Genomic DNA, 23,121 nt, shown 5'->3' with positions numbered 1-23,121 from the left:
TGCATGTGAGAATCCTAACTGTGCAATCCATCTCAAATCCTCCAGCAACTGATATACAAACGCAGACTGCCTCTGATATGGGAAATAATGTATAGATATCCTAATTAGTAGCCTTTATCAAAGAACTGCCTGCAATTTAATAATCTTCTGCTTGTCCTTATCTCCACTGTATTTCCATGCCCATAACATCAGCCCTGGAACTGTGTAGGAGTACTGAAGATTAGTCTTGACATTGTGTGGAAAGGGATAAAGTGATACCTGGGATACCCACAGTGTATGCCCATCCCCACACCAGGAATAGGGTCAATGATGAAGACTTACATTCTTGATAATTTCTCCTGTCTTCTTCCTCATGAATTCTTGAGCTGCTTCTACTTCTAACAATGTAGAATTCACCAGGTCCTAGCAGGATACAGTATTGTCAACTTTACTTGTTAAAGGCAATCACAAGGCCTGCCCTCCTCAGTCATCACTTTCCATGCAAAACTGGGGAGCTCCCTCCAAAGATCTTCTTACTTTGTTTATATCACACATAAGGAATAATGGAGCAGTGTTGATAAATTAAGATAAAGTCCCCTCAGTATGCTAAAGGAATATTAAACATGAGAGGGCTTCAGGGACTGAAGCATATAAATATTTAAATATGTAAATATAAAAAGTTAGCAGTAAACATACAAGCCCTGACATCAGATTTAACATTCTCTTACACAGCTTACTCACCAATTCTTGTCAATCTCTCTTAAATTACTTAGGAGTGATAATACTTCACCCCTCTAGAGTCAATAAGAAATATCTGCCAACTGGCCAGCCTGGATAGGTTGTCTACTGTTTCATTCCTCAAATATCTAGCAGGGTGTCCTTCAAAGAAGCTGTTAGAAACCCCCCAGGTTTCTCCTCCACCCAACCCTGAGCTGCTTACTGGAATCTGAGGCAGAGACTTCTGCAAGCTCCGGATGCTGCTATTCAGGACATGCTAAGGGCAAAGAAAAATAATTAGGGACAATCCTTACCACAGAACACAATAAGGTGAATTTGGAAAAAGTAGGGCAGAAGGATACACTGTATCATACTCATGTAACCCCTCTTAGCCTACCAGAAGCTCTGTGATGTGGTGGGAACCATGGGACCTGGATTCATAAAGTATTGGGATGGAGGAAGCTAGAAAATGTTGGCATATGCATACATCCCAGGAGTGAGTGGTGTCTCCAACACATCAGGACCCCTGTTCACTGAAATGGAGAGGGCTGAAGGAAATGGGGAGCAACTTTTTGGGATATAAAATCAAGAATTGGATTTAAGAAAGGGGGAAATGAGGGAGAAAGCAAAGTAATGTTTCTTAAAACAAGTCTCCAAAGAATCAAAATGAGGAGAAAGGAGTCCAGGAATTATGATCTTCAAATGTGGAGTTAATTTTTAACATCTGTCTCTAACTACAAGCCTGGGCTCAGAGATCACTGTAGACCTCAGTTACTGACAGTCGTGTGGAGCAGCTGCTGACTGGTAACTGTGGGAGGGCAGAATAGTGATGGTGCTGCTACTCTCCTTCCTGGTCCTCCTGGTCTCAGGACTCCTGTGAATTCTTCTACAGTTATTCCTTTCTCCTTAACCCCCCCCCCCCCAATCTCACCACTACAATTTCTTCTCAGATATAAAATTCTACCACAGATTGCACTGCACAGAGTTATACATACATGTAAGGACAAGAATTGAACCCATCCAAGAGCCCTCAGTCAAGACATCGCCAGGCCTGGGCAAGCAAAATGAAGAAGACTGAAGGAAGCAGTACTCACAATTTCCGGAGGAAAATTATCATTCATCCATTCCTGGATCTTTCTCGCCTCAGCAGCCTGATTTCGCAGTTTTGCACTAATGTTCGGACTGTGACTTTGCTGGAAAAGATTGTATACCCCAACCACTGTCAAGAGATACTGCAAAAGATACTGTCTTTTGCGCACACTCTGTCTCTGTCACACTGAAACACACACATGCAGCACTGAGCATGAAATCACATTCAGTTGGCCTCTGTGCACTATACTTTCACCTCCTTCCTCCCTCACACACACAATTCCACCCACACTGTCATCTCCTATTCAAACATTGTTCTCTCTGTCTCCATCTTACAGAATACTAGCACCCCAACACCTCTGCTCTACCTCTCTTGCTCCCACTCCTATTTGGTGAGTATATTTGCAGGAAGTAATTCAGGATGAAATTATTTATCATCTTTAGTTGTCACGTTAGATACACAAAACCCCACACCCTTCAGATCTTACATCTTAGTGGGATCACCAAAGGCACCTGTAGATGGGGAACTGAGGGGAAGGAGCACTGAAAGGAAATGAGGCTATCCACTCACTGTTGCCAGAGTGTCTAGTTTAGCAGCCAAGGCAGACAGGTCTTGATTTGTCATGTTCTGGTTGATCTGCACAAGAGACAGAGAAGAAACATAGGAATCAGCTCCTTGGAGAACACCAGAGACATGGAAATGACTAACATCTGAAGCTGAGGTAGAATATATTAGTTATCTTTCTTACAATGTTCTTTCTAATTCAGTTTATTAATTTCTCCAAAAATTCATAGGCATGCTATTCTTCATCCTCATCCCAACTTAGTTCCCCCTTCCACCAAGTGTGTTGATAGTAATCAGATGCCCTCACAAGTAAAGCTTAGGCAAGTGACTATAAAAGGAGGTTCTAGGCTATTAAGTGTTTTCTGACTTTGGAACTCCCTCCTAAGAGAAACCAAAACTGTCCTTGTTTTTACTCTTAAAGCATCAGACAAAGCCTGTCCTGTTTATTTGGGCTTTTGGTAACTAAATAGATTTGTTAGACTATCCTATCGACAACTAATTGTCTAATTGTAATTTCCATTGCATTTACTAACATAGACTACTGTGTGTATTGATAGTTTGATGGAATTCTGTTAAACTATTCTGAATGGCAACTATAACAGTAAGATGACATACATGTTTTAGTAAACTATCTGTAAATATAAAGATACAGATTTATACCAAATCAAAAGCTGAACAATTCAGTGCAGCTCATGCAGCTTAAGTGCTCCCTGATGCATTGCTGTGCAACTGTTTCTTTATTTTGGTTGCAATGCTAACACTGGTGTGTAAGGCATTATGCATATAAATTGATATAAATTATAAATTAAATAAATATTTTCTCCATAATGAAACAAACATCCACCAATAAATTCCACAAAACATTAACCCAGCAAGCCTGCCATTGTCAGCTAATTTCTGCTGAATGGCAGTACATGACAGTTGCTGGGGTATAGCAATTCATATCATTCATGAATAACATTATTTTTTTCTGTTTGGGTGGACACTGCACTAATGTTATAGACACATGAGATGGTGCCCATGATATCACTGTGAGGCACGTCATCATCCAAGCCTACAAAAGTTATGCCAAGATTCTGTTTCAGACAAGGCATCTCTTACAAATAACTGGGCAGTTCTTGTTCTAGCAAGACAATTTTCTAAACCCTTCTATCGATCAGCAACCATTTTTCTTAATTCTATCTCACTTGTGCCAGAGCATCAGCAAAGTCCAGCTTCAGTAGTCCATTCTTTTTGCCCAGATCCTGCATGAGATGTTTCTGATCATCCTTCAAGAAATCAGTAGAGCCCACGCTGACATTTATTTTGTTCAAGGCAGAATCAATATCATCTGTGTACTGACAGAGCAATGGGGGGGGGGGGGGGACACAAGGTGAGCAGGTTCAGAATGCATAATGTAGATGCCCAGTGTGGGTTTCTCTAAGACAGTGATGGCAAAACTTTTTGGGGCTGCATGCCCGGGGTGGGGCTTCTGCCCTCCGGGGGCAGGGCTCCCACCCTCCAGAAGCAGGGCTTCTGGGGCGAGACTTCTCCCCTGCGCTTTCCCTGGCCTCCAGCTGTCTCTGAGAGCAGGGGCACAGGCGCACGCCTGTTGCTCCTCCTCCTCCTGCCCTTCCCTTGGCCTCCAGCTGTCTCACAAAGGTCCGTGGGGAGGAGTAGGAGTAGGCATGTGCCCGGTCCTCCTCCCAACAGACCTTTCCTGATCCCCAGCTGCCCTCCGGAGGCCAGGAAAGGTCTCTGGGGAGGAGCAACTGGTGCATGCCAATCGTTCCTCCTCCCCTCACCCTTTTCACAGCCTCTAGCTGTCTCAGAGAGGCAGCTGAAGGATGGGAGGAGGAGCCAGAGGTGTGCACCTGTGGCTCCTTCTCCCCAGCATCATTTTCCGGCTTCCAGGTGTCTCAGAGATGCCCGGGGGGGGGAGGAATGGGCACTCACATGCCTGTTCCTCCTTCTCCCTGGCCCGTGCCAAGCAAAATGGTGTCGCATGCTACCTGTGACAAACGTGCCATAGGTTCACCATTACGGTTCTAGGAGGTGTGTAGGTACATCCTATATGAGGTTTCAGACAATTCAAAGTAGGAACCCCGAACTCTTATCTATTCTCATATATCTATACCTCATATAGGACATACTTCTTATCTAAGGATGGCAGGCAGGCAGGCAGGCAATTCAGTTTGGCTTGTGGTAACCTAGGCACTGACCTTGCTAATGTTTAAGATGTCATCCAGAGATATTGCTTCATTCAAGTGAAGAGTATTCCACAAGGAGGCATTGTTTTCACAGCTCCTTCAAGAAGAAAAGTTGAGGTAAGAAACTAGGACACATTACACTGTGCCAAACATCAGTTGAGGAACAACATCAACATCTAAATAATCTCTCTGCCTGATTCTTTATTTCCTTTGAGATAAATGAATTTCCCCCCATACAATAAGGAATTGCTAGTAATATATTCCACTCAACAGTTCAATGAAATGGCTTGTAGAGAGGTAACAGCACAACTAGGAGATACAGTTACCATGCTGGCAAATAAAAGCTTGAAGAAGAAGAGACACTGTAGGTCACAGACAGAGTTACTTTCACTGGGTCTTTGACCGGATTGGGAGAAGCACATCAACACTGCATATTGGTCAGTAGAGGATGTTATCTCTGCCCACTTATACACATAGGATTCCCAATGTGTGTCTTTCTTAGCTTATTTCATTTTAAGCCTTGAAACTTTCACCCCTCCTTCATGTGTGCCCCTTGCTCTTGGGAGAAGCAGAGGGCCAAAGTAACAGCATGTAGTGTGCCAAGGAGGAAACCAGCTAGTTAACCTGGCACTCACTTGTACATGCTGGAGAGGGTCACATCTGGAACATTCAGCTGCATGAGCTTTGACACATTTAATTCAGGGAACAAGTCTGGTGTTTCAAGGAACTGGAAGAAGATAAATAGCTGTTAATAAAATTCCTTCTTTACCTACTCAGAACAATGGCCAAACCCTGTTATTAGCATACACTAACATAACAGCCTTTAATGCCAGCAAAAGTGCTTTTTGGAAAGGTGCAAAGCTGTGGCTGAACAGCAAAGAAAGCCATCATCAAAGGTTACTCTTGTCTTGCCTACATACAGCATTGTGACTACACAACCTGCAGCCATACTGTCAATGCATCTATGGCAGCAAAGTACAGTGGAATAGTTACAGCAGCCAACATGATCACAGCCAAAATATTTAGTACTCCCACAGATTCAGAGGAACATTCATGTAAAACAGAACATCCAGTTGCCTTAGGCTTACTCTAGCACCTTTTAGGCCAAAGTGACAACTAACAAAAGTTGGAGAAAGGAGCTGCAGTGTGGATTCTAGGCTGGAATTTAAGACACAAATAGCCTTCCCTTGGTCTATGTGATTACCCCATTCTCTCATCCCAGTCTCTGATAGGGCATAGCTGCACCTTAAGAATACAACAATAAGCCAAGCAATTTACCTCAAGGAGACGTCCATTAGCCCAGGGTCGACACACCAGCGTGTAAGTATTGCCCCCTATTAAAAATGTCACTAGAACCAGTAGCATCAGCAGCCACGCAAATATAAAGCAGAACCCAACGCTCCTGTCAGGGAAGATGAGACACATTCAGAATTCTAGGATTCTCCAAACAGTCTAGACATGACCATCAGAATTCTTATACAAGTAACTTGCAATCTGTATTGCCCCTGTTACCTTTCAAATTTATAATTCTCATAAAATGAAAACCCCATGATAGGTTCTCCTTAGGGTCACCATAAGTAGAAATGACTTGAGGGCACACAATAACAATTAAATAAATTAATGTATAAATAGCTCTCCCAATGAACCTGTGCAGCTCAGCAAAATGGGAGAGCAAGTAGAGAATGAAGAGAGAATAAGAAGGTTGAGATGGGACAGCAAGGCTGTTTGGAGTTTTGGCATGGTGATTTGAGTGGTAAGAAAAGATGTCTAGCCTGGTTTTCTTTTACCTGCCTAGGTTATGGGAGGGAGAGAAAGTAACTGCAATCTTGGAAAAAATGCTTTCCTTTCCCTTCTTAGAAGGGGAGAGCATGGGGGAGTGCCAAACTATAGTAGGCAAACTCCTTTTCCAAAAGCCTAAATACATTAAAGGCACCAGATCTTTTCTGATCTTGGAAGATAAGCCAGGTCAGCTCTGGTTAGTACTTTGATGGGAGATAGCCATCAAAAATAAGGTTCTGTAGACTATATTTCAGAGGAACTGGCAAAATCACCTCTGAGTATTTTTTGCCTAACAAAACCCTATTAAATTAATGGGGTCACGATAAGTCGACAGGCAACATGAAGGCACACAAATCAGCACACAAACTCTTGTTCCTTTGGCCATCATCAAGAAGAGGACCAAGGGGAATTTGGAAAGTAGCTCCTATCCATCTTGAGAGGGAAGAAAAGGGGCTCTTACGCCATGAGAAAGAGTCCACCAGAGTTGGAGAGGCAGCTCCGTTGAGTAGGCATCTCCTGTGGGTCTAGCCCAAGAGCTCCAAACAACAGACCAAACACATTAAGTACAATTATCAGAAGCACCAAGCAGCAGAGGACAACACCAACAATCCACCTGAAATGAGAGAAATTAGACCAGTATTCACGTAACAGAAGTCAACAACTAAGGAAAAGAAAGGTTCAAAAGTTAACATCCCCAAGTGGTTAATGGGTCACATCTCTATTAACCTGTTAACAGTAGAGCTGTGATCTGTTGCCATGTGCAAAAGGCATAATCAAAACATTGGCATGAGGAAACAATCCCTATATATGAGAAACATTCAAGTCCTGTACGCATGAACAAAAAGTAAGGTGGGGGAAGATGCACTGTGAGGGATAAAACAAATGTTATCTGAATCAATTAACTAAATAAGAAGGGATACAAGAATTATATCCTTACCCATTTATAGAATGTACACGGTATCCCATCAAGATATTAGTATACCATGAAAACATCAATGACCTTCAAACCAGATATACTTCAGCTTCCATACATTTTCTATACCTCCTATTCAGAGAACATTAGAACTGCTGCCTATTTAAGATGACATCAGTTTCATCTTCAAGATAGCCAAAATTGCTATGCTATGGATCAACCATGCACTGAACTTAATCATGGGATAGTGCAACCTACAGTACTCCAAGCAGATTTTGATTCCTACCTGTAGCCATCATAGGTGACAATCTCAGGCTCATAGGTACTCGCCTTCCTGATGATGTCATTCATCAAGTCAGAGATATTCTTCAGAAAGTTCAGCATGGAAAAGTTACCACGGATGTCATCAATCTGCTGCTTAACATAATGTAATTTCTCCTGTGCATCTGCAAGGATCAAAACACACTGTGTAGCATAAGGCACTCATTCATGGAACTTTAAGCTCAATAACCTGACATCAATCTCACCTACCATTCAAGGACAACTTTTCTCACATCTCAGCAGAGCCCATGCCAGTTGACTCTTCTCACATGTCAACAGAGCCCATGCTCTCCTATCATTTAAAGGACACTTTCTTATATTACACAAGAGACAGTCTACAACCAGGGTGGGACTCAAGCAGCCTTCCATATGAAGTTGAACTGCAACTTCCAGCATCCCTAGCAGGCAACAATAGCTAGATCAGGGGTGGGCAACTATGTAGGGGTTGGTGGCTATTCCCCACTAAATCCACCCAGCAAGGCACACCAATTTGTTTAAATGCTCCTGAATTAATGCAAGACCATTTCCAGCCACCGTTTTGGACTTTTTTCTTTGGGGGCTTTTTTAAAAGAGAGAGAGAGAGATTGGTGGAGCTCTGGAGGGATTAGGGGATACAAAGAGCCAAATTTTCAGGCTGTATTGATGGCTCTGAAGCTGCTAACAGCAAAAAGTTTCACACAAAAATAGGCCCAAAAAGAATTTTTTAAAATTAGGGAGCCTGGGGGCTTTGGGGACTTCAGGGGTCCTAAGGGCCACCTGCAAGTCTCTCTTTGGTCATCCCAAACTACAGGGCCACACAATGTCCTGGTCTGAAGAGAGAGATGGTTGCAAATACTGGCCACACTATCTAAATCCTGGCTGATCCTTTTTGATTTAATTACACTGGGTCCTTGTTATCCACTGCGGTTTGGTTCCATGTGATTTCACTTTGACAGTAATGGCTGCATCCTGTGGAATTCTGTGGTCTGTAGTTTAGGGAAGTGCTAGAGAACTCTGGCTGTAAATTTTAAATACCTCATCTCTAAAATGAAATGGAGCCATAGGATATTAACATGGTAGTTAATGTGGCATCATTGCACTGTAATTGTGTAGTGTGTAATTGTGTAGTGTGAGTAACTTTCTAGTCTTTGAGGCCATTATAGAAATGAATATATGATGTTCATATATGCTGTTCTCCCCAGGAACAGACTTTTCTCAACTACCTAAGAAACAGGATACAAGATAGCATTTCTTACCAGACACAGCTGTTTTTGTTTGGTCAGAGACCTTTTCTGGAATATTCTCAAGGATTTTTCGTGCCTGCCAATATGAACACCCAGGGTCAAAACAGACACTGATCAAGAAAGAGCTAAACAAAGCAGAACTCTCAGATTCACATGCATTATAATATGGCACCAGGCTGCTGAGTAAAGGGGCAGACTGGAGAAGATAAATATACTGTTTCCAAAGGCTAAACAGGCTAACCATATCTTTAAACATCACAGGAGGGAGCACATGAATTAAAGCAAAGGTGCAAAATCTTAAACACGTTCTGGGGTCCCAAGCTGGCCTTCTGGGCTTCCCTAGACAGCTATACCCCTTTCCCATGGCACCCACATGTCCTGGTTTCTAGCTTTTGTATAGGGTTCCCTCACCCCACCCCATTCCATTTTAACAGGCTAAAATGTCTCTCATAAGACTTAGTTATTGGCAGTAAGAGTTTTAACATAAACCACATTGTTCCAGTCTCACTATTTTGTCTTTGTTCTTCCCACCACAAGAATGTGACCCCCTAAGACAAGACATCTCTGAAACAGGATTCAGTCCTCAGACTGAAAGAGATTCCCCATCAAAGAACTTTAAATGCCAAGGTCTTCATTAAAATTTCTAGGTTCAGTTTGTGGTTCTTTACATGATGCCTGCCGTTCCGGTCCTAGTCAAGCTATCCTAGCATATTGCCACTTGCAGAGGATCCTCAGAAGGGTTGGCTCTTCGTGGCTTTTTTAAGAAAGTAAGAACAAACAGGAGAGAATCTTACCTCTGTAAGAGTGGCATTGGGATCTGAGCGTGTCAGATTTTTTATCAGCTGCAGTGGATGGCTGACGTCAGGAACCTATGGGAACAAAACAGGACATCTGTCCATGTCAAGTCATGGAGAATTCACCATGTTTGTGGTTTAGTAGATGGTGAGAATGATGTAGATGTTATTTATCTTAATTTTAGCTAAGCATTTGATAAAAAGACACATGTTCAAACTAATTACCAGTAAATGTGGAATAGATGGGAACATTATCAGATAGATCCATAATTGGTTGAAAAACTATGCTCAAAAAGTCATTATCAATAGCTGCACTTCCAACTGAAGGTATGTCTCAAGTGAATGTAGCAGGGTTCTGGCCTAAGGATAACACTCTTCAGTATTTTTTCAGTGACGTATGATGGATTAGAGGGGATCCTTATCAAGTTTGCATATGATACAAAACTGACATGGGTAGCTAACACATTGGAAGTTAGGAACAGAATTAAAAAGGACCTTCATAACTTAGAAAATTGAACTGGAACTAACAGAATGAAATTCAACAGAGACAAATGCAAAATTCTATGTTTAGGCCACAAAACCCAAATCTACATAGGATAGGTTTATACATGTGAAAAGCGTTATTGTTGATCATAAGCTTCTTTCCTGTAGCAAATATGACAAATGATATTTTCACCTGCATTAATAGAACTGTAGTTTCTAAGACAAGGAAGTAATAGTCCCACTATATGCTACACTGGTCAGACTCATCTGGAACACTAAGTTCAGATCTGGGCACCTCATTTTAGAAAGGATATAGACAAATTGAAGCAGGTTCAGAGAAGGGCAACAGTGATGATAGAGGTATGGAGAACAAAATATGTGGAGAAAGGTTGAGAGTTGGGCATATTCTGTATGGTGAACAGAAGACTGAGGGATGACATGATTGCTCTCTTTAAATATCTACAGGGTTGTCACAGAGAAGAGGGTGCAGGTTTTGTTCTCTGCTGCCCCAGAGGTTAAGACCAGGTCTAATGGTTTTAAGTTACAGAAGGGAAGATTTTGATTTAACATTAAAAGGAACTTCTTGACAGTAAGAAGAATGGTTTGGCAAATGAAGCAATTACCTATAGAGGCGGTAGGGTCTATTTCTCTGGACATCTTCAAAAAGATGCTAGACGGCTACCTACTGGGAATACTCTAGCTGGACTGATGCCATATGGGTCCCCTTCCAACTCTATAATTCTATGGTGCAGTAGAAATCTGTCCTCCACTGAGTTACAAACTGACAAATTTTGGCTTCATGTTCCAATAGTCTCACCCAGCTTCTCCAACCCCGTGTGTTCTTATTTTATTTATTCACCCCATATCTGTACTTTCCAATAATCTGGCCAGTTTTAGAAAATGAGACTCAGATTCTCCAATAATCCACCATGCCTTTCCAAACAACCCTCTGCCTTCCCAACCCCACTTTACCATGCTAAGATTTGCCCCAGACTTCAGGTTTGGCACTGACACATTCCGGCAAGGCACACCACAGTCATCCAAAGTTTTGTTGATATTGTTCCCCAGAATGGTCAGGTTTCGGTCCAGCTCCTTCTGCAGAATTTGCAAATGACTCCCTGATTTGTTGACCTCCTTGAGTTCCTGTTCCACAGTACCAACCACTGCAAAGGACAGGGGGAAAGACTGAGGAATTTCCAGATATGCACTGCCCACTCATTTTGTGGCTAATTTTAATACAGGAAAATTACCCCTTAAATATATTAAACACTTTAAAAGATCTAAATAGACAGGATACTGGCAGCTCTCCACCACTTCACCTGGGCTCTGGAAAAAGAAATACAGTAGTCTTTTTTGTTGTAGCACTCTCAAGGTGAAGCCAAACAAATCATTCTTTTTCAGTCCTCAATAAACCTCTTCAGAGTCCAATGTAAAAAAAAAATCTAGGTTTTCTCATGCGTCTCTTCCTCTGGGATTTCTTTCTCTTGATCCTATGAACACCCCCTGCTTCTATACTACAAATATATATGCATAATTTCTATGCCTCAATCTCAGTAATCTTCTAAAACCCACAATCCTTTGCAGTACCTCTGAGAAGATGGTCCACTGCATCCAGTGCTTTGTTTGCTTGTCCCCCAAGCTGAGTCTTGATCTTATTCCCCAGATTGGACCCAATATCTGCAGAAAAAGAAGACCAACATAACAAGGTAATCCAGCAATACTTTCCACTTTTTTTGGAGATTCTCAAATTTCAGAACCAAGTTTCGTGGGAGTTAAGACTTAAACCAAAACTACTTGATCCATGCAGGGGTGATTAACAATACATTGTTCTCAGTTCATATAAACATCCTGTCACAGTAGGAACAGAACCCAGCAAAAGTCTCATGGATGACCCAAATGGCAATAGTGTAGAAAGTGTATGGTCATGTCTGTAATTCCAGATAAGATTCAGGGTTTGGAATTCAAAGTACCTTTGAAGGCTATGATCACAGTCTGAATCATTCACTTCTACCTGCTTCTCTGTAGTTACATGCTATAGGCTAACAATGAGATTATTTCAGTTGACTTGGGAATTTCAGCTGCAAATGTCAGTTAGAATCCCATGTTTCACTTCACTCTTTTTAGATTTTTCTAATCAAGTTTGTTGGTTAACTCACTTTATTAGATTTCACCTCACTTCGCATGCCTGTACTCATTTGCTCATTTTCAGCTTTGTTTGCTTTACCACACCTATTATCTTCCCACATCACTCTGACTTGACCCTATTTTTGGAACTTGTCTGTAATCTGAAAGCATCAAAACAGCAAGTAGTGGGAAAGCAAGGTGTCAAAAGGCAGCGGCGGCAGGAATTCCTGTACTCTGCTAGAGATCCAACACTATCTCCCCCACTTCCCAACAATTCTCAATATTTAGTCAGCTTCCCACCATGCATGCAGACACACATATGCATACTGCCTCCTAGATTGTAGCAGTGGCACAGACTCACTCAGCAAGCTGTCGTTTGCTTGATTCAATGGTACTGAGCTGGTGTTGATAATCATATCAATTTCCTGTGGAGAACAAGGGAAGCAATAAAATATATTCATTTCTTCATGGATGTGAATGTGATTATAGTTATGGCTATAAAACTGTAAGGAATATAGTATGTTACCCAACATGCTACTGTACAATTTGAACACAAAGTACAAAAATCTAGTTATTGAACTTAAACACACATGCACACGGACCATTGTAACATAGATCCTATTGAGAAAAGATTCCATGAACCTTGGAAGTTCACAGTATGACCATTTAATTAGTTCCAGTTACTGAAATGGTTGTTGTTGTTGTATGCCTTGAAGTTGTTTCCAATTTATGACAACCCTAAGTTGAACCTATCATTGGGTTTTCTTAGCAGGATTTGTTCAGAAGAGGTTTTGCCATTGCCTTCCCCTAAGGCTGAGAGCATGTGACTTACCCAAGGTTACCACTGGATTTCCATAGCCTAGCAGGGATTAGAACCCTGGCTTCCAGAATTGTAGTCCAATGCTTAAAGCACAACACCACAATAGCTCTCTACTGATATTATACAGGAAATAGGAAATCAGCTCCATGATCCATAAGACTTACTATGCTTAGGTTTGCACTACTAAAATATTTGCAGGAAGTCATAACAGACCATTGCATCAAAGGTAGTATTCATAAATGCCATCTACTGTATTTGATTATAAAACAAAGATTCAACTCACACCAACTCCTTCCAGTTCCTATAGACAACAAAAGGTTTAAAAATCTTTATGAAATCAGGCTCCTTTGGGGGGGTTGACGGTTTCCTAGAGACTAGTTAAGCTCTCAGAAGTTATGTCACAATAAGTAGGGTTCAAGCATTTAGTGTGAAAGATATCTATAAGGAGAAGGGGTATAAAAACAATATTGCTGGAAAAAGTAATCTAACTCAGCTTCATTTTTTGCTTTCTAGAATTATAAAATCCAAATTATACTTTCTGTTGCTCTTCTAAATATCCACACAACTTTATTTATTTATTTTAAGTACAAACACATTAATATCACAACCTATAAATAAATTCGTATCAAATAAATAAACCAATAGAAATACAAGAAACAGGTGCATGAAAATACACGACAGTACAAAACTATAGCTAATATTAATGGACTATCAAAATCTCCAAATTCACCTTGTACACAACCCCTTCTACTTTGTGCCACAAAAGCCACTGGCCTTTGTCCATGTTGTGGATTCTTGTTTTGATTAGCTTCCAGTCCAGATTTTAATAGAATCAAACTCTGACTTTCCAAGTGACAGTATCTGAATAGTTTGTAACAGGAATATAGGAGGCTGCCTTATATCAAGTCAGGAAGGAAGGAACAAAGAGTTGGAGGGAAAGTCAGGCCATTGATCTGCCTACTCTAGTATTGTCAATTCAGAATAGCAGCAAATCTCTAGATTTCAGGCGCAATTATTTTCCAGTCCTATCTGGAGATCCCAAATAGGGATTTGGCTTTCCTATCCAAGTATTAGCCCAACCTGAGTTTGCTGAATTTCTAAAACTAGACAAGATAAGTGTGTTCATTGTGGCATGACCCTCACAAAATTACTATAGAAGAAATAAGCTCACCAGCGCAGATCAAACAGTACAAGTGTCCTTGGCCATAAGAAATGGAAAGTAGATTGGAAAATCATGGCAGAATGAAAAGTTCTTCATTGGAGAACAGGGCAAGACAGATGGAGGCTGGAGCAGGAAACAAGCAAAGCAAGATGGAAGAATACTTGAATAGTTGGGAACAATGTAGATGGTCTTGTATGAAGCAGGACACGTGGCAAAAGACACCCTACCTGGGGAAAAGAAGAAATGGCAGAAGTATAATACTATATAGCCCACATACCTGTGGAATAGATTCCAGGTAGATGTGCAAATTGTGCATCGTACTGTTCAAAGTGAGGAAGCCTCTGCCTACAGTCTGGGATATACGCTGGTTGTTGATATATGCACAGATGTCTCCAGCTCTGCAATGGAGGAAGAAAGCAGCGGGAATGTTATTCAGGTGGGAAGGCAGCTTTTTATAGTGAAGCCGATTTTTTATTTTCCTTCAAAAAGAAGATCATGTGACAGAGCAAAAACAAAAATAACTTACAGAGTCGTGCATATTTTTTTAAAAATAAAGTGTTTCATCCAATGTTGTCCATCCATGGGTACAATAAAGATCTCTGGTGGAACAAACATTACCTCCTCCTCCCCCCCCCCCCAAATTTCTCATATGTCCCTAAAATGAGTTCAGAGGGAGACTGTTCTAGAAAAAAACAGGTGAGGAGAATATTGGGAAGAGAGGAAGGGGAAGCCCTGCTGCACAAGTAGAAATCTGTTTGTAAGGCATCAGATGTAGCCCAAAGTGGCATGGTGTTGCACTAGCCATTTGGGAAAGGATGGAAGCAAGTGTAATGAAAGATGCACAAGGTTTGGAACTAGCACATTCTGCCTATTAGTATTTCCAAACTCAGGATCATTAATACTGAACAGCATGATTCTGGGCTTGGTACATCTATGTGATTCAATACATTTCCTCTCTCTCTTTACAACAACATATCAATTTGGATTGTGTATACTGATCCTGGAGTGAATTGCCCTTCTCACGAGTTGCAGTTTAGCCTATATTGTCTTTTGATATATCCCAGTTTTATAATACTATGTACGTTCTTGGTGATCTTGCCTATATTGACAATAAGATGTGTCCTGAACATCCTACCTCACGCAGGTCTACAAAAAATTTTGTTGCGATAAGACAATACTAGGAAAATCATATCGTAAGTCAGCAATAAAAAAGCCTTGCAAAAAGTGCAAAACTCACAGAAGAATTATAGTGACAGCCAGCACAGACACAAAAAATGCCTTCCTCCTGCAGCCAGTGTGTTTGGTCTGCTTCTGGTACAAGAAACCCCCACAATGTTTACAGCAGCGGCAGCAGCAGAAGAACAAGCCCACCAGGGGAACAAGTATGATGAACAGAACACCAATAGCAGCACAAACCAGGAAGCCAGTCTCATACTGAAGCACCTACAAAACAGGAAAGAGAGAGAGATTAGGTAGAGAGGTTAGGTGCTGTAACAGTCCACAAACAGTGACAAAACCTTTTTGTACAAAAACACGAAGGGGGAAGAATGGTAGTCTCAACTGAACAACCTATCTCATATTTGATTATTCCACTGACTGTGCTTCAAACATAATCTGGGTTTACTAAAATATTTTTGAATGTCTGTTAGACATCAGGCTTTATTGTTTGGGAGTGCAACTTGATAATACCAGGGCAAAAGGCCTCTATATCTGTACGCATGGTATGAACCAGGCTACTGCCTGTCAGCCAAGGTATTAGGACTTAACTCCTTGAGGTTTCTATCTCTAACAAAGGGGAAAAAAATTTATTGAGACTACATTTGGTGCATTTTCCCTATACAGCACTTAAAGGTTTTTCCAGATGCAACAGTACAGAGGCTTTTTGATAAATTCAGTGTTCTCTGCCTAAAAAAGGGAGTGGGTAGCATCATCCAGAACAGAAACAGCCTGGGAAGCTACTTTTTCTGTTATTAATTGAGTTAAAATTTTATTACTTGGACTTTACAGCTTTGTCTCTCAGAGCTCACGTGGCCAAAGAAAAGAGTAGTCTCTTGCCTGCACTGATATCCCTTGAGACCACTTAACTGACAAAAACAAAAACATCTTGACAAAATGTAGGCCTCTGACTCAAACATTTTTCCCCTTTTTCTTATGATTCTTAACATATTTACCTAATGAAGATGCCAGTGGAGCTTTGAAAGCTTGCATGATGCACTTTGGTTGGCTCAATAATGATGTTGCTGCTTTGTGGATTTTGAATGTTAATGTATTTTGCTGTCTTGCCAACACAGCTACCCCTGGATATGTTTTAAGAGTGTGATTTGTGCTATGCAGATATATACAGTATCTAATATGAATATGCACAATTGAAATAGCATGTTACTTGAATCAGAGTCAGGCATCCATAGAGCTATTAACATTTGTACATAATAAATCCAGTTGATGCATGCATCATCATAAGGCCTCTATTTCTTATGAGTGATATTGTACCAAGTTCGGAAGCTTCAGTTAGTGCAAAATATGGCAGCCAGATTGGTCACCGGTTCATCAAGGTTTGACCATATAACACCTATTCTGAAAGATCTGCACTGGCTGCCTATTCGCTTCTGAGCACAATACAAGGTGTTGGTTATTACCTATAAAGCCCTACATGGCTTGGGTCTGAGTTACTTACAGGACCACATCTCCCTATATAATCCACCCTGCACTCTTAGAACATCGGGTAAGAACCTATTGGAGATAGCAACCTCTAAGTATGTTGCTACTTCGCAAAGAGCATTTTCAACAACAGCTCAGAGAATCTGGAACCGTCTTCCTGAGGAGATCCACTTGGCGGCCTCGTTAGAAACATTCAGAAAAGCGATTAAAACTGAGCTTTTTAGCCAAGCATACCCCACCTGATATGAATACCCCCCTGATATGAATGACTTGCCCTATCTGTGTATGATCCCTGCCTTGTTTATTGATGCTATTGTTACTGTATGATATTGTATATTTTATTATTTTAGCTGCTTTTAATTGAATTTTTATGTAAACACTTTGTGCTTTTTTAGTCTGTAACCCTGCTTTGATCCACCGGGAGAGGCGGGGAAACATAAATAAATTTTATTATTATATTATTATATGACCCTAGATACTTGGACCTCAATGTCTAATACTGTCTCTGCTGCATAAATTGTTCTATCCACTCCAGAATAATGTTATCAGCATAGGGTATCATCTACAGATATTTGAAATGCTAGATTCAGACAGAAGCACCTCATTCCCCGAAATGTGGGATAACCCTAGTCAATATCCGCAAAACTGCCTCTAAATAGTGTCCTCTCCGAACATTTTCCTGCTACTGTCATTTAAAGGTCACATTACCCTGGAAACAGCTGTCATCATGTATTTCTGTGTCTTCAGTGTACCCCTCTGTTAGTCTCCTTTGTGCCTCTTTTAAGATCTTTTATCTTACAATGAGCAAATTAAAATCTATATCTGTACAACATAATAACTTAAGTAATTACCACCTCTTGTTTCTGGATGCAGTATCACTCTCTCCCAGAAGCCCTGCACACTGGCACATGGAACGGCTATTTCACTAGTACTTCCTGCTCTAAAAACCCTACTCCTGTGGTTCTGTCCAAGGCCCTTTATTCTCTCATTGCCACACCGTAGCCTCAGAATTTCATGACCCACTGCTGGAAAATTCACCTCTTTAAGAAATCCCGGATTGTTGATATCAAGCTGGCGTTTGATCAGACGAGTCAGGGTATCTAGAGAAAAGCACAGAGAAGATACTAATTGAAGAAAGAAGATACCATCAACAAGCAATTTATATGCAAACCAAAATCAAAGCTCAAGGGCAGTTATAACGTGTGCCCTCAAGAGCACTGCCCTCCCAAATGCCTCCCCAACAATCATTACCTGCTAGAATGCTTACTTTAGAATAAGTAATGCTCACACATTGTTGCTTTTACCTGTGCAGAGTTTTCCCAACTCTCCTGTATAATGCGTTGTAAACTGTTTTATTTGTGTGTGTGTGTGTGTGTGTGTTTTATCAGCATACTTCCATATGTGTTTGATGTGAATGCTCAGAATCTTCAACACACCTTGCTCAATGCTTGGTATGGGGAAAAAGGCATCCTAGTGAACCTTTCTCTCTCTAGTCTCCACCATACATGAAAAAAAAATTGGCTCTCCTCACAACCCATCTGCTACATTATAAACAGAGTGTTAACTCAGGACATGAAGGAACCAATTGGCTTCTGTAGTTCCTTCAAATGTAACAGATTTTTTATGTACACAGCATACTAATGACTCGTGTATTGTACTTTCCCAGTTTGATCTTGCCAGAATGCCGAGGAAAGCAGCACATATAAATTTCTGCTTGCTTGAATATCTTTTCTTTGCATGTCAGTGAGGTGAGCAAAAGCTTCATTATTAGGGTGGGCAGGTGGGTGGTTCACTGGCTGACCTGAATGCTTTATATTCTGTTATTATTGTACCAGTGTGTCCATCAAGCTGTGTCTTATTTTTTTTAAGTCATTAGAGAGAAGCAGGTTCATAGCAGCCAGTACAGCCAACCCAAGATATGTGACTTTGCTTTTCCTATTCAATCTGGATTGAAATAGAACTTTAATTTGAATAAGATTTTCTGTTTGCAACTGGTTAGTTTCAGAAGAAGTAGACAGTTACGGGGGGGGTGGTGGTTGTGGTTTTCTGAAGAAAGGGAACTAACTCACTGTATACCTTCTCTTTGGTGGGTTTGTCTAGCCATGTTTTTTCTTTCTAACTGTTGCAGTCACAATGCTTCCCCTTCCAACAAATAACAGAATTGCATACTATTTCTCTGGCTTGGTTTCATGGTCTATATTTTTAAAACTGGAAGGAGCATTGATAAGTTTTCCTGTAGTTGTTTTTAAAGGCAGAATCAATTTCTTTTATATTTTTATTAAAGATTTTAATCAGGGAGTATAAGGCATATGGCTTTTCTTCTTTTAAAGTTGTTTCCAGACTGATCCAAGGAAATTCTGTTATTCGTGTTAAGATGTAGCAAATAGTTTATTAATAAACAAGTTGCAGAATTTCTGAACATTGCTATTCTCCCATTCATAACAGCTAACTGATTGCTAGTTTTGTAGTTGAGATGCTGACTATGACTTTTTAAAGGCCTCCAAAGAAGGACAGCCCACCATCTTCCATGGCAGTCTATTTCACTCTCAAACAGCTCTTACCATCAAGAAGTTATTTCTAATGTTTAGGTGGAATCTCTATTCTTGTAATTCAAATCCAACGGTTTGTTTTCTAATCTCTGGAGCACCAGAAAACAAGCTCACTCCCATTTCTTTTCTTTTTTTAAATGTAATTTTAAATTTCAACATGCATATATATAAAACAACACAAAACACATTCCAGCTTGTCAATATCTTTCTTGAATTGTAGTGCCCAGAACTGGGAATAGTATTCAAAATGAGGTCTGACTAGAGCAAGTCAGCATGGCACTACTGCTTCTCTTAATATGATCATTAATTCTAGCAGCATGTGTTTCATCCCATTTTTATCTTCATTGTTTATAAAGTCAGTTGGCTGCAAATAAATCATTATCTCTTGATGTTATAATTCTACCTGGTACAACAGAGAAATTTGCTGGCTCTCTCAAAAGATTCCTGCCCTTGCTCCCAACAGTGTTGTATTGTGGCGAGAGATCCTCCTCTTGCATTCCAATCGAGATCTTAAATGCCTGCATAGCCCTTTACTGCAAAACATTTCAACACATTTCAGACCTTTTTCCTTAAAACTATTCATCAGAGAATGAATGCACAATAAATATACAAATAACTGTTATATAACTTGTGTGGCATAGTGGTTTGAGTGTTGGACTACAACTCTGGAGATCAACCTTGCTCAGGGAGGCCAGAATGGCCCCTTCCTTGATAGCTTTCCACTGACAGTGAAGACCTTCTTCTTCAGATAGGCTTTCAAGAGAGAAAGCTTTTAAAGAATGGCCTGGGGTGCTATATTGTCTTAATGTATTTTAAACATTTTTAACTTTTTAAAGTATTGGATATTTGTTTTAATTATTGTAGTAATTTAATTCTCTTTTAATGTACTATTTTTGTATGTTTTTAATTGTATTTTTTTTAATGTTGTAAGCCGTCCTGAGTCCCAGTCTTGGGAGAAAGGCGAGGTATAAATAAATATTATAATAATAATAATAATAATAATAATAATAAATCCAGACTCAACCATGAAATCCACTAGGTGACCTTAGGCTCAGGGGAAGGCAATGGCAAACCTCCTATGAACAAATCTTGCCAAGAAAACCTTTTGATGGGTTCACCTTAGGGTCACCATAAGTTGGAAACGACTTGAAGGCACACCACAACAATAACTTAAATATGCCTTATCATAAATCATATACATTGAAATATATTTATATACCTTTTCTTCAAAAATATTGTTATTCAACCAATTTGTACACTTATCTGGTCATCAAAATACATGATTATAAAACAAGCTTGCAATCCACATAATGAAGTACATAATGAGGCTCCAATTCTCAAAAAAATAGCAATTTCCTTATAGACAATGTAACACAGCAACCATTATTCCGTTCCCCAAGGTTAAATACATTCACACTAAATAAGGAAGACTATTTTAATAGTCTCTCTCTCCAACATCCTGTGCTCTCATGACCAAGGAGGAAAAGGTCAAGCTTATTTCTTTACAGTCCTAGTAAGAAACATCTGCATTTCAAAGCAATGTGGCAAAATCATGAGCTTTATTAAAGCTAATAGGAATCATTGTTTTTAACCTTCGAATGCATCTGACATACATTTTAAAAGAATCCTGTTTGGAATTTCTATTGTCCAGAAAAAAGATATCCTTTCCTTAATAGGCTTTATGTTGCCAGTATTTAAACAATGTACACAAGGTCCTTGGTATCCTCTGGGGTTTGGTTCCAGGATCCCCTGAGAATACCAAAATCTATTTATGCTCAAGTAGCATGGGGTAGTAAAATGACGAAATCAAGGTTTCCTTTCTAGATTTTTTATTAAAAAATATTTTCAAGCTGTGGATGGTTGAATCCGTGGATGCAAATTCCATGGATACTGACTGTACTTGCACATTTCAGTGTCTGAAATTATATATATGTTCCCATAGTCTAATATTAAACTTCCTTGTTTGTCTATATATAATTAGTTATATATAATGAGTTACAAATATAACATCAGGCATATGTCACAAGTATGCTGTTGGATTTCATAGCATCTTTCAAAATAAATTCCTTTCCATCAACAGGATTTACTAACAGTTTCAGTTGTGAGCAGTAATCATATCTGCAATGTCCACATCGAAGAAATGGGTTGGACTTAGCTAGGGATGCTTTCTGCAGTGTCCTATTGTAGTAAGAGGTTCCCCAACATCACGTTTGTCATTCTGTCCAAGATGTTGAATAGGAATATCTGCTTTATCCTTAGGGGCTTGGCTTGTATCTGAGCATCCTGGATTTCACCAGGGATGATTTTTTTTATTGTGATGAAAAACCCATATGCACCCTTTAAATGATTTCCAATTTATCCCAGTATGCTGTTGAGATAGGTTTCTGTCTGAGCCTCCCCACCCCCACATTTTTTCTTTGTTGTTAAAGCTTTGTTGTCAAAACATCTAACTGTGTGTGGTCCTTCTGTCCTGTCTTCCAGTAAGTCACATATCTCCTTTTCCAGGATTAAATAGGTCATACCTCTTCCTCTCAACTCTGGCTTTTCCTCTTCTGCACCCCTCACCAATGAAACATTGACACAGTCCATTCCCTAAACATTCCCAGCCCTCACTTCTCCATTTGGAGGTTAACTCTTAGGATTTTGCAATTCCACGGATTTCACAATGAAGCCATTGGACTTTGGTCAGTGGGGGTTACTCTCACATCATTGTGATGTGAGGATTGCACCTTGGATTGTACTAGATTTTACTGTGGATTGTCTGCTGAAGAAGGTATTTGTGTTCTTATTTGTTATTGTTTTTTTGGACTGAGATATTAGAGTATATCGGGGGGGGGGGGGGAACAGCTTGCTCTCTTATTAAGAACTGAGATCTTTCTTTGTGTTCCAAGGTAGCATCACAAATTCTGTATCCCACACTATATAAAGGTATAAAGAATCATTCTGAAAAGATGTCATGGCCAGCCAAGATCAGCTCTTGGAGGATGAGGAGGAGGATGAGCCTCCTCCAGAGCAAGGGCTGATTGAGGCAACGCCAGGTGCTGTTCCTGCCCTGCCAGGTCCCAGCTGTGATCCTCCAGCCCCAGAGGAGGAGATTCAACCAGGTCCTAGTGCCGAAGAGAGGCCTTCTATGGTACCACTGCCTAGTGGGGACTCTGGGGACGAAGCTTGCATGCAGGTGCCTTCTTTCAAAGAGAGAAGAGCCGAGAGTGCTTGCAGGCGCAGATCACAGAGAATTGCCGAGAGGCAATTAGCCAACCAGCCTCAGGTGGCACGAGGGAGAGTTTCCCTTACTTAAGTGGGAGAGAGACTAATGCTGGTTGCTAGAGTTTATTGCATGATCTCTCGGCGTGATTGCTGTTAGCCCTAGCTCCTAGTATCTGGATTCTTTGTTACCTTGACCTTGGACCGGACTTCGTTATCTCTTGGCTGTTTGACCTTGGACTGTTTGACCAACGTTGTTTCTCGGTATCCTGACTTCGGCTTGACTCTCGGAACATTTGGACTTCTGGAATTCTGAACTCGGCTTGTTTTCTCGGACTGCTCTCAGACTGATTCCTTGCAAGGTCTGCTTTACTTTCATTTCCACTGTGCTAAGGCTCTGTTATCGGCTATTGTCAAGTGTCTGCTGGCAGCATTCCTGGACAAAAATGTATAAGCACTTCAACAAATTCCTTTCTCCAAACTGACTTTAGCCAAGAAGCTACAAATCAGATAGATGGGTTCAGTGAAACTTTTTCTGATGCTCTAGCAGTT

General features: G+C 40.5%; 1 protein-coding gene across 7 annotated transcripts in view; it reads right to left on the bottom strand.

Annotated features, from left to right (window-relative positions):
- LOC149318431 (prominin-1-A-like) overlaps positions 1-23,121 on the bottom strand; it is a 51,151-nt gene that overhangs the window by 6,000 nt on the left and 22,030 nt on the right. For 3 of the 7 annotated variants that reach the window (XR_016280033.1, XM_089509689.1, XM_089509688.1), the window contains 18 exons: positions 17,855-17,916; positions 15,396-15,601; positions 14,436-14,556; positions 12,538-12,601; positions 11,640-11,729; positions 11,025-11,215; positions 9,570-9,644; positions 8,788-8,851; positions 7,518-7,677; positions 6,779-6,931; positions 5,818-5,941; positions 5,175-5,266; positions 4,552-4,636; positions 3,538-3,687; positions 2,357-2,422; positions 1,791-1,889; positions 920-973; positions 322-402 (listed from right to left, as the gene is read on the bottom strand). Coding sequence is in view for 6 of the 7 variants with exons in the window: in XM_089509689.1 (XP_089365815.1) it covers positions 322-402; positions 920-973; positions 1,791-1,889; positions 2,357-2,422; positions 3,538-3,687; positions 4,552-4,636; positions 5,175-5,266; positions 5,818-5,941; positions 6,779-6,931; positions 7,518-7,677; positions 8,788-8,851; positions 9,570-9,644; positions 11,025-11,215; positions 11,640-11,729; positions 12,538-12,601; positions 14,436-14,556; positions 15,396-15,601; positions 17,855-17,916 (1,937 nt within the window). In the remaining variant the exon portion in view is untranslated. Of the gene's footprint in view, positions 1-321; positions 403-919; positions 974-1,790; positions 1,890-2,356; positions 2,423-3,537; positions 3,688-4,551; positions 4,637-5,174; positions 5,267-5,817; positions 5,942-6,778; positions 6,932-7,517; positions 7,678-8,787; positions 8,852-9,569; positions 9,645-11,024; positions 11,216-11,639; positions 11,730-12,537; positions 12,602-14,167; positions 14,406-14,435; positions 14,557-15,395; positions 15,602-17,854; positions 17,917-23,121 lie in introns of those variants that run through there. The other 4 variants (XM_089509692.1, XM_089509690.1, XM_089509694.1 and 1 more) reach the window with 4 other exon arrangements.

This window comes from Sceloporus occidentalis, unplaced genomic scaffold (genome assembly GCF_023333645.1).
Source record: "Sceloporus occidentalis isolate IW3139 unplaced genomic scaffold, rSceOcc1.0.p SCAF_2, whole genome shotgun sequence".
In the NCBI taxonomy this organism is placed as follows: domain Eukaryota; kingdom Metazoa; phylum Chordata; class Lepidosauria; order Squamata; family Phrynosomatidae; genus Sceloporus; species Sceloporus occidentalis.
Note: the sequence above shows the minus strand (reverse complement) of the source record. Positions and strands in the feature narration are given on the sequence as shown.